The 12,187-nt window shown below is 41.4% G+C and overlaps 1 protein-coding gene across 1 annotated transcript in view; it reads left to right on the top strand.

Annotated features, from left to right (window-relative positions):
- The first annotated feature begins 3,717 nt into the window (after positions 1-3,717).
- Positions 3,718-12,187, top strand: part of LOC110497541 (prostaglandin E2 receptor EP2 subtype) — a 28,234-nt gene continuing 19,764 nt past the window's right edge. The window contains exon 1 of the mRNA XM_021573691.2: positions 3,718-5,061. Coding sequence (XP_021429366.1) covers positions 4,246-5,061 — 816 coding nt within the window. The 5' untranslated portion in view covers positions 3,718-4,245. The remainder of the gene's footprint in view (positions 5,062-12,187) is intronic.

Below are 12,187 nucleotides of genomic sequence, written 5' to 3'. Positions count from 1 at the left end.
ACTGAGTGAGGGACAGAGTAATGGGTATAATCCCTTTCCAATGGATGGAGGTCCCTCCAGATATCAATTAGTCCCAATTCTATCAATGAGGTGTTAAATAAAATGCACCTTACAAAGTTAATTATCTTAGTACTGTCGTGTCCAGATTATGATTTAACACAACGTTCAGATCACCCGCACAATCCCCTCTGCTTCTGATGCAATGGTTTCAACTGAATGTGTAAAAATTGTCACTCTCTGGAGGGGCATGAACAAATGTTAGCTCTTTATGTTCTATTTTCCACTTTGCCACCGTAAATCTTCACTCTTTGTCATTAATTTCCTTAATACTTTCAAAATGAACTGAGTTTGGAATAAAGATTGCCACCCCCCTCTTGTATTTCTGTTTAAAAGAGCTGTAGAATGTGTTTTTAAAACCAAACTGAGTATATTACTCGCTAATGTTCAGTCCCTGGATAACAAGGTTGATGAGATCAGGGCAAGGGTTTCTTTCCGGAGAGACTGCCAGTGTCGCAGCCCTTCAGTCCAAAGGCGCCCCTCAGTCCAGAGGCGCCCCTCAGTCCAGAGGCGCCCTTCAGTCCGGGGCTCTCTACGAGGGCCTTCTTGTCCGGGCCGAGAATGTTTTTTCCACTGCTCCAGAGTCCAATGGCAGTGAGCTTTACACCACTCCACCCAACGCTTGGTGATCTTAGGCTTGTGTTCGGCTGCTCGGCCATGGAACCCCATTTCATGAAGCTCCAGACGAACAGTTATTGTGCTGATGTTGTTTCCAGACCGGGGCAGTTTGGAACTCGGTAATGAGTGTTGCAAACGAGGAAAGACGATTTTTAAGCACTACACGCATCAGCACTCGACTGTTCCATTCTGTGAGCTTGTGCGGCATACCACTTTGCGGCTGAGCCGTTGTTGCTCCTAGAAGTTTCCACTTCACAATAACAGCACCTATAGTTGACCAAAGCAGCTCCAGCAGGGCAGAAATGTTATGAACTGACTTGTTGGAGCTCTTCAGTAAGGCCATTCTACTGCCAGTATTTGTCTATGGAGATTGCATGGCTGTGTGCTCTATTTTATACACCTGTCAGCAATGGGTGTGGCTGAAATAGCCGAATTCACAAATTTGAAGGGGTGTCTACATACTTTTTTATGGTGTTTCGGCGAGTTGGGCATCACCACACACTTTTGTGAGGTTTTATCGTTTGGATGTCACTGCTCCCAGTCTAGCCCACAGCGTGCTTATGGTTGGGTAGGGGAAAGTCACTAGGCAGTGTGCAATACCCAGACTGTCACATCTGGCACGGTCAGGTCTGGGTGGCCGTTTAATTTAGTATCTGTTGGGGTCGTCTTGGGGCGTGATTATATTTCCCTATAGTATGTTGTACCGAAGTTGACTGACTCAAAGGGAAAGTGACTATAACTACTGTTTCCTGAAGGAGGGAAATGAGGTACAACACCTGTTTGGCCCCGCACCAATTGTTCCTGTGCTCAGTGAAGAGCGGTGAATCCGGAATGAATCTGAGCCTCGCGCTTATCACCTGTGGGAGATGGGGCTTCCAGCAAGGCACAGATTTCATTGGCCTTGTCAGGAGTGATTGTAGATCCTTCAACCGAAGTCACGGGAGTGTGACTCCCCATAGTAATGTTGTACCTTGTTTCCCTCCTTCAGGGAACAGTAGTTATAGTCATAACATTACGTTTTACACAGGCACGTTTTATACAACCCCTATTCCTATTTTGGCCCTTGTGTAGAGCTCAGTTCCCCTGATCACATTCTATGGGACCTTTTGAAAAAGATCACAAGTTTTTCACAAGCGCAGTTTTCTATAACACCAGGCCTTTTCAGTTAAAGCCAGTAACCTGTTATGTTCATAATGGCAAAGCGTTTTGAAACAAAAAACAAAAAGCAGCATGACCAGGGTCGTGTTCAGTAGGGCAAACCATAGTGAAACCTTTTGAATCTGAAAACAAAAATTTGTGTTTCATATTGGACAAGTCCAGGTAGTCCCTCCCTGTTTCTGTCAGTTTTCTTTGGTTAAGGGGCATAACGACGTTTCCGATGTACAAAAATTAAGATCTTCCAGTGTTGCCACAAAACATATTGAATGAACACGCGGTTACTGTAGGTGCCTTTTTGTCTGTTACAATAAACATCCTGTTTGTTGATAAGAATCCAAAAATAAAAACGTTATTGTCTTACCCAGACCATTTTAATTGAATAAGGCCATTTGTATAAATATGGGTTTTATATTTCCATTAAAATGCTTTCCATGGAGTTTCTGCAAATCCAAATAAAATAACGACTTATGATTTATATGATCCATTTTGTTTCTCATTAGTGTGACAGTTTTATTTGGTTCTGACAATAATCTGCATTATTCACCATGGTAAGTGCCTTGAAATCGAATTACAGTGAAAGGGATGAGGGTAAATGTCCGGAATGCTTTCTGTTAAGGTATTAGTCTCCGTGTTGAAAGCCAATCTGACCGGTTCACTCACAATTAATTATGAATGGGAGTCACTGTACATCAGGCCATAGCTGATTGATCCCATCAAGGTACTTCAGATGTGTTTAAACTCTTAGTCAGACATCCTGTTGGAACATAACATTGGTGTCAGCGGTCAGGACTACGTCTCTCATTGTCTTTCATTGTCACATGGCCACAAGGGCAATGCAATGACCCTGTGTGAATTGTATCAGCACTAGCAATGAAACACTTCTCATGACAAAAAACACCCACACATTGACAGCTTGTTTGTGCTGAGTCGAGAGACCGGCAGACAGAGTGACAGACAGAGATACAGACAGACGGATGGGGAAGCAGGTGGGGGGGAGGGAGAAGAACACATTATCCATGTTACTAATCATAGGGGGATCCAATAACTGTCACAACCCTGACACCTTGTCAAGGAGACCATGTGTCTGTCCCCTCCAGGATAGACGTCACATCACAGATACATACATTTTAATCTAAGACATACATTCTATCTGTGCCTGGATAAACTGGCCATTCCATTGGCTAAAGACAGGGATATGTAGTGTGTCTCTGAAATGGGCAAATAGAGGATGTAGACTTAAAAGAATAGGAGAGGTTCAGTGAGGGAGGAATCCCCTTATCCTCTGGCTCAAGTCATGGAGTGGGTAACATGCAGTGAGTGTGGTCTATCAGTTTAAGAGGGAGCTGGGTAGGGGAAAGGACAAAGAAAGGGAGAGGAAAAGGTGAGATGAGCAGGAAAGGGGCACAATGGAGGGAATATGGTCGCTTGGGCATCATTAAAAGTAAAAAATACTATTCTCTGTTCTCTCAGAAGTCAAATGATGGCTCAAGTCAAAACTATTTATTATGTTTTCCTTTGCACATGACTTCTGATTTGCAGTTTTGGAAGCCAAGCAGTTCAGGACTTTTCGCTTAATTATGAGGCTATATAGATTAGGTTATAGTCATACTTTGATTAATTAAATTACCCTTGAAGCATTTTACTTAATCTAATTTAATCCCCTCTATTGGCTATAAAATAGAACTAGGCTAGTCATCAATGAAATAGAAATAAGAACTTCCAAAACATACAGACCATGTTAAAATGCATTGAATAAGAGTAATCCACATTACCATGACATTCAGCTCAATCAGCTCCAACTGTGCTTGAGTGTGCCACTCTTCTGAATAAAATATTTCCACCTCTGTATTGGAGGAGAGGGTGTGTCGACATATCCGTGACGTTCCTGCATTACTTCGCTCAAACAGCTCATTCGGAGAGAGGAACCCATGGCTCACAGACGCAGAACATCCGCGTTATCCTTACCAAAGAAAAACAAACGCCGGCAAAACATAGACCCTTAAATCATGTACGGAATGACTACACATAGGCTGGTTCAGACTTTTTTGGTCATTTTTTTCTCTGGACAGGAAACAATATAGAAGTAGGGCAAAGGGTGCCTATATTTTGTGAATCAAGACTTCGCCAGAGTTGTAAATGTGTGTGAAGAAAAGGTGGAGAGAGAAAGCGCGCGGCTCCATACTCAATCAACTTGTAGCATGATCTCGCATCACAAGCTCCGGATCACAGCAAAGCAAAACAAAGGCACAAACTTTATTTCATAAGAGGAATAGAAGTTGGCATACTTCACTTTGTGCTTTTTATTTTTGAAGTGCTGAAACAAAAGCACTATTTTCTTCTCAGGAACAGTGAATCGTTTTGGAATCTCACCCAATTAGCACTGAAGTCTTGGACGGAGGCAAAACTCTTTCTATGGCAAACGACACCGAGAAGGACCCATGCCACAGCAACCTGCACATCGACAATGGGAACCCGCGCATCAGCGCGATAATGTTCTCTGCCGGAGTGATAGGGAACTTGGCCGCTTTGATCCTTCTGGAGATCCGTCGCAGGAAGGACAAGAGCCGGCAGCGACTGTCGCTCTTCCACGTCCTGGTCACCACGCTGGTCGTCACTGACTTGATGGGCACCTGTCTGGTCAGTCCTTTCGTCCTGGCAGCCTACTCCTTTAACACCACCATTATTTCTATGATTGACAGTAACCCTCCCGCAATGTGTGAGTATTTTGGATTCTGTATGACTTTTTTCAGCTTGGCCACGTTATCTGTCCTCTTCGCAATGGCGCTTGAGCGATGCCTCTCCATTGGGTGTCCATACTTCTACGGGCGGCACGTCACCAAACGTTGTGGATACATCACCATTCCATTCATCTATTTAGTTTGCGGGGTGTTTTGCCTCATGCCCTTTTTGGGTTTTGGGGACTACGTGCAGTATTGCCCGGGGACGTGGTGCTTCATTGACATGAATCCGTTAATGCCGGAAGACCGAGTTTATCCAGTCCTTTACGCAACCGTTATGCTCATCCTAGTCCTCGCTATAGCGGCTTGTAACGCCTTTGTCGTATACCACCTGGTTTTGATGTACCGGAGGCGCAAACTAAACGGGGGATCCGTGACAACTCGGAGTAAGAAGGACCGGAGAGTCCTCTCCATGGCCGAAGAGGTCGAACATCTTATAGTACTGGTGTTCATGACGGTGATATTCGTGATTTGCTCCCTTCCTCTGGTGGTAAGTTAAACAATTGTTTATCTAAATTATACTATTCGTCTGTTTTCCTCCCGGGTGTACCCTAAATGTATTGATTGCATATTTGTATTTCTATTACCTTCTCAAAGTCAATAAAATGAATCTGTGACTTTACAGGTTTGCCACTCCATGTTATATTATTATTATTCTTGTTATGATTATTACTACTATTATTCATAATAGAATACATGCAACATAAAAGGTTCCTACAGAAACTTTAATACCCTAGACGGTTCTTTGAGTAACCTTTTTAAAAGGTTCCTCAGGGAAAAGGTTCCTGGAGGCCCTTTAGGTGTTCTGCTGGTGTTTCAATCTGAAGAATCCCTAAAGGTGCCTCCAGGATTTTTTTTTAAAGAGTGCAACTATCGCCTATCAATTGAGAAATAAAATGTTGCTTGATTCAATTGTGCAAAAAAATATCAGTGTTAGTCAATGAAGTACTCAGGGATCTGCCATTGTTCAGTGATATTCAACATTTTGATCTCAAAATAGGTCATCCATGTGAATTGTGTAGATTTGTATAAAATAAAAAAATAAAAACTTTTGGGGGGGTCTGACGAAAAGTATCCAGACGCAGAGTGTATCACCCATTTAGCTATAAAAGAGAGGCGCAGACAGATATTCTCCCTGGAAGAATCTCAGTTGCATGCTCCTCCTGTCCTCTTCTCGCCCCTTCTCAAAACCCATTGGAGAATGTCAGAGGGGAGGGAACTCTGGCTTTCTCATCAATTAACAGTAAAAAAAAAAAGCAGTAAACAAAAGGCGAATGGAGATCCAAATAACCAAAACAGCCTATTGATTGATGAACATTCATATTTGATCATGTATCAACAACAAGATAGGAACCTATACTAAAAATACAATAATAGTTATTGTTATCAACCATACCAATCACAATACTAATCTTACTGATAAAAATGATTTGTTTAGATACATTGAGGGAAAAAAGTATTTAATCCCCTGCTGATTTGTTTGCCCACTGACAAAGAAATGATCAGTCTATAATTTTAATGGTAGGTTTATTTGAACAGTGAGAGACAGAATAACCACAAAATAATCCAGAAAACCGCATGTCAAAAATGTTACAAATTGATTTGCAGTTTAATGCGGGAAATAAGTATTTGACCCCTCTCAATCAGAAAGATTTCTGGCTCCCAGGTATACAGCTGAGATTAGGAGCACACTCTTAATCTCAGTTTGTTACCTGTATAAAAGACACCTGTCCACAGAAGCAATTAATCAATCAGATTCCAAACTCTCCACCATGGCCAATACCAAAGAGCTCTCCAAGGATGTCAGGGACAAGATTGTAGACCTACACAAGGCTGGAATGGGCTACACGCCAAGCAGCTAGGTGAGAAGGTGACAAAAGTTGGTGCGATTATTCGCAAATGGAAGAAACACAAAATAACTGTCAATCTCCCTCGGCCTTGGGCCCCATGCAAGATCTCACCTCGTGGAGTTGCAATGATCCTGAGAACGGTGAGGAATCAGCCCAGAACTACACGGGAGGATCTTGTCAATGATCTCAAGGCAGCTGGGACCATAGTCACCAAGAAAACAATTGGTAACACACTACGCCGTGAAGGACTGAAATCCTGCAGCGCCCGCAAGGTCCCCCTGCTCAAGAAAGCCAATGCCAATGAACATCTGAATGATTCAGAGGACAACTGGGTGAAAGTGTTGTGGTCAGATGAGACCAAAATGGAGCTCTTTGGCATCAACTCAACTCGCTGTGTTTGGAGGAGGAGGAATGCTGCCCATGACCCCAAGAACACCATCCCCACCTTCAAACATGGAGGTAGAAACATTATGCTTTGGGGGTGTTTTTCTGCTAAGGGGACAGGATAACTTCACCGCATCAAAGGGGCGATGGACGGGGCCATGTACCGTCAAATCTTGGGTGAGAACCTCCTTCCCTCATCCAGGGCATTGAAAATGGGTCGTCGATGGGTATTCCAGCATGACAATGACCCAAAACACACGGCCAAGGCAACAAAGGAGTGGCTCAAAAAGAAGCACATTAAGGTCCTGGAGTGGCCTATCCAGTCTCCAGACCCTAATCCCATAGAAAATCTGTGGAGGGAGCTGAAGGTTCGAGTTGCCAAACGTCAGCCTCGAAACCTTAATGACTTGGAGAAGATCTGCAAAGAGGAGTGGGATGAAATCCCTCCTGAGATGTGTGCAAATCTGGTGGCCAACTACAAGAAACGTCTGGTGGCCAACAACCAAATACTAAGTCATGTTTTGCAGAGGGGTCAAATACTTATTTCCCTCATTAAAATGCAAATCAATTTATAACATTTTTAACATGCGTTTTTCTGGATTTTTTTGTTGTTATTCTGTCTCTCACTGTTCAAATAAACCTACCATTAAAATTATAGACTGATCATTTCTTTGTCAGTGGGCAAATGTACAAAATCAGCAGGGGATCAAATACTTTTTCTCCCTCACTGTACATGGAGAATATTTCACAGGTCAATAATAAAACTCATAGGCATGTAGAGCCACTAACAAAGCATTAGCACATCGAATAAGAGCTTTCTAAGTGGTTTCTATTTTCAGTCATTTAGCTGTTACAACTGACCTTGCATTACTTTGAAGTCTGGTTTCCCAATCCCTCTCTACAGCAAAAAGTTTGCCATTCAACATTTGTTGGTAATTTAACCCCCTCATAAATTCCAAGGATTAGGGTTAGGCTCTTCAGTTAGTACCTGCTCTCCATCCAGGAAGAGCTGTACATGGCTCTCATCCAGCAAAGGGATTCTATTCTTATGAATGGGGAATTTTACACACTCTAAGAAGAAAACAAAGAAAATATACAAAGAAAAAAATTAAGCTTACTCAGGTCATATTTCAAACAGTAAGTTAACAACTGATCACACCTTACACAGTATTACTACCAACCTTGCATTTATTTATTCATCTGCTGGCAAATACATACCCTGTCTGTGATATACAGCCCACTTTTATCTTCTTTGAGGAGGTAGGGGAGGAGCAAAATGGCTGCATTGACCTTGATACCTTAAATTGGAGGGTGTGTAATAAAAAAGGCAGGATTAGAATATTATGAAGCAGGGATAATCAACAAGATTCACCGCAGGACGATTTTTAAATGTAATTCATATTTTTTTCTTTATTTTTCTTCTTCTCTTAAGTGGATGGTTGGGGGGCGGGAACATAATTACAAATCATTTGTAGATTGCAAATTGACCACAAGAAGGCCAAACAGATAGAATATTTAACCTAATCATTTCAAACCTTGCTTGCGTTTTTATAAGATCACGTGTCTCTCTATAATGCATGGGAATACTTCGGAACATATTTCCAAAATTAAAATCAATTGGAGATGATTTACTGGTCTTGTTATGCTGCTGGAAATGTGATGGAATTTACAATGTGAGAAGAAAATACCCAAGCCAGCACATTATGATCTGGGTATGAACAATGGTGTTAAAAGGTTATTAGAGTGTGAGTTCATGTGAGTAGGAAAATGTAAGAATTTATACATATCCCTTCCCCGTCTGGTCTTTCAACGAGTAGTACATTTGAATGAGCGACATTTAGTTAGTATTGGAAAAGACAAATATTCTCCATGTACAGAACACACAATCACAGTGCAAATACATCCAAATACTTTATATGTCTGTAAATCCATAGTGAGCTTTAAACATCGTCTTGCTTTGGTCTGAAATACTGAGGACCGAACAGGCCACCCCAATGCACCATCCAGAAAGACATACTGTAAATTAGACACAAACACAACATGAGTTTTCAATATCAAATGCATCTCACTAATGTGATTTATTTATTCTCCTTTTTGTCAAGTTTAACATTACCTACATTGGGTCATCCAACGCTCTCTGTGTGTTTCTTACCTGTTTGTGGAGGTTGATACATTTCTCTATCACAGCTCCCAAACTCTCTACAATTTAACTGAACAGGGGCAGGATAAGACAAGGACTAAAGGGAGGAGGATGGAAAGAGATGGTGAGAGAGTCTATCATGGGTTTAACATATTTAGTCAAGTTATCCTGTGTTGCAAGTTTAACATAACCTAGATTGGGTCATCTGTGTGTGTGTGTCTTACCTGTTTATGGAGCCTGAGTTTCTCACAGCACCCAAACTCTCAACAACTTAGATTATGCAGAAATCACTCTTCCATTTCCTGCTTGCTAAACTTCTAATAGTTTTCCTAATTTCAGTTTATGTGGCAAAACGTATGGCCCAGTATATCACTGGGGCCAATCGTCCTGCCATCCAGGACCTCTATACCAGGTGGTGTCAGAGGAAGGCCCTAAAAATTGCCAAAGACTCCAGCCACGCTAGTCAGACTGTTCTCTCTGCTACCACACAGCAAGCGGTACCTGGAGCGCCAAGTCTAGTTCCAAGAGGCTTCTAAACAGCTTCTACCCCCAAGCCATAAGAGTCCTGAACAGTTAGTATTTTGATTATCTGGACTATTTGCATTAACCCCCCTCACCCCCATTTTTACTCTGCTGCTACTCTGTTTATTATCTATGGAGTCACTTTACCTACATGTACGTATTGCCTCGACTAACCTGTGCGGGGGTACCGGTACCCCCTGTATATAGGCTCATTACTATTATTTTATTGTTGCTCTTTAATTATTTGTTGTTTTTCTATTTTATTCTTTACTTAACACTTATTTTTCTTAACTGCATTGCCGGTTAAGGGCTTGTATAAGTAAGCATTTCACTGTATGGTAATACCGATTGTATTCGGTGCATGTGCATGTGACAAATAACATTTCATTTGATTGTACTGTTTTTTGATAATAGTTTGAATTATTATTGTTAGCTAGTGAATAGCTAACATTTACCCACCTTTCACGTCAATCCGTTGCAAGTCGTCTCTCACCTGTCTTGCCTCCAACCATCCGTGCACTTCCCGCCTCCAGTGCGTCTTTGAACCAATTATACATACAAGCGCCCTTTAATCACGAGCGCACTGCTGGTTCCAAAGCGAACCACTCTTTTGAAAAGGGTTCTCAAAAGCACACCTTAAGTCTACAAATGTTTAAAAACAAACTGATGGCAGAGTATGGGTTCTTAAATTAACCTTAAAACCTCTTAAATGTAATAAAAAATATAATCTACATACTCCCCAAACGTAATTATTTATCATGAGGGCCATAAAAAATAACTAGTAATGCTAAATACTCCAAGAAAGGATCAAATCTCACCTTTCTGGTAAAAATAGTTATAAATTGCCGAAGTGTAGTTACTTTTGAGGGAAAAAAATACATATTTGTGTATTGAGTGTTAGAGAAAATGTGCATATTTTCTAAAGGTCTCTCTTGATCAAACCGTCTGCCCCCATCGCTGTGAACATATCACAGAGCTCTAGCTTGGCTTCCTGAACTTGTTAGGAACCCGTCTTTCATATTAATAATTTCCGTCTATGACAAACAGAAAGTGGTGTTCACTTAAAGTCTATGAATTATTTTATATGAATGGCTATGAATCAATCTCTGAATGTGTTACAGCGACGAAACCGCAATCTCCTGCTGGGTTACAAGGCATATTGTTGTTAGTGGCTGTGACAGAGTACAGCCAGGAGTTGATGGACAGTCGGAAGAGCGAATTAAATGGTTGGAGGGACATCCCAGCTTCATGTGGTGTCAGATTTCACATCCTGGTGTCAGACATACTCCTGTGTCCATGAGAATCATGGCTACCGCTCAATGCAAGCCATTTCAATCTCAGGTGTCGGTCGAAACTGACAAATGTCAGTCGAAACCGGTACCAGAACCACACATGTCCCCAAAACAGGGGACTTTACATCTAAGAGGTTTAAGGTTCCTTCTTTAACCTTGTAATATTCTTAAGAATATCTGTCAAAAATACGCCCAATGCGTTTCTATCAGTGGTGTATATTCATGGGTGGCAAAGGATGAATTTACCAAGAAACTATACCGAGAAAAAAACACGATGTGTTTTGTTTCATACATTCAGCCTTTCATACATTCAGTCTGCAAATTGAAGGAAATGTATCTCAGCGGAGAAAGCATCCATCTGAGTGAACGAAACAGTGCCCCTCTGTCTTAGCATCTGATGCTGTCTGATCAAAAAGAGTATGACATTGTTGCCGCCTGTAGCATCGAATGCAAGGGAAGCCAGCAAGCATTTGGCTTCCCTTGATAAAAATAAAAAAATTGTCAAGGGAAGCCAGTTTGGATTTGGCTTCAGACCAATCACATCACAAGCCAAATGTCATTATTGACAGAATGTTTTAATTGTTGCATGTCGTTGTGATGTGGCCTTTCTGCCCCTGGCCTGAGAGGATGAAGATCAACAACCACAAGATGTAGTAGGCTAATGTTAACGTGGCGTATCGTTGCACATGAAAGGAAGTTAGGCTAGCGAGCAAGTAGTTTAGCCAAGTACCCTAGGACAACAAAAACTAAAAATGTTTACTGTATAACAGAGTCATAGACTGTTTAGGCAACATGAAAGAGGAGAATGGCATTGGCAGGGTGAGTCAACATGTTTTTTCTACTTCTACTTCTACTTCTACACAATCACACAAATCAGTACCATGGACAGCCACATCATATTTAGCTTATGCTGATTGGACTAAATCGTTTTTGGTATCTTTTAGTTGTCACTGTTGTATACCAAGCATAGGTGATTAGATGATGTTGATTAGTGAAGGCAGCTCCTGTTTTCTTTGCGACTTGCGGTAACTTGCTGTGGTTCTAAATCAATAGTTGTTTAGTAGTCCGAAAATATTGGAAACATTACCTTGTTTGACCATGCTGTGGGTCATGTAATGTTGAAGTCTATATCTAAGTTTATATACACTTAGGTTGGAGTCATTTAAAACATGTTTTTCAACCACTCCACAAATTTCTTGTAAACAAATTATAGTTTCGGCAAGTCGGTTAGGACATCAACTTTGTGCATGACAAGTCGTTTTTCCAAAAACCGTTTACAGACAGATTTTTTCACTTATAATTCACTGGATCACAATTCCAGTGGGTCAGAAGTTTACATACACTGAGTTGACTGTGCCTTTAAACAGCTTGGACAATTCCAGAAAATGGTGTCATGGCTTTGAAGCTTCTGATTGACTAATTGACATC

Source organism: Oncorhynchus mykiss, chromosome 19, assembly GCF_013265735.2.
Source record: "Oncorhynchus mykiss isolate Arlee chromosome 19, USDA_OmykA_1.1, whole genome shotgun sequence".
Lineage (NCBI taxonomy): Eukaryota > Metazoa > Chordata > Actinopteri > Salmoniformes > Salmonidae > Oncorhynchus > Oncorhynchus mykiss.
The sequence above is the reverse complement of the archived record's forward strand: the minus strand, read 5'-3'. Positions and strand labels throughout refer to the sequence as shown.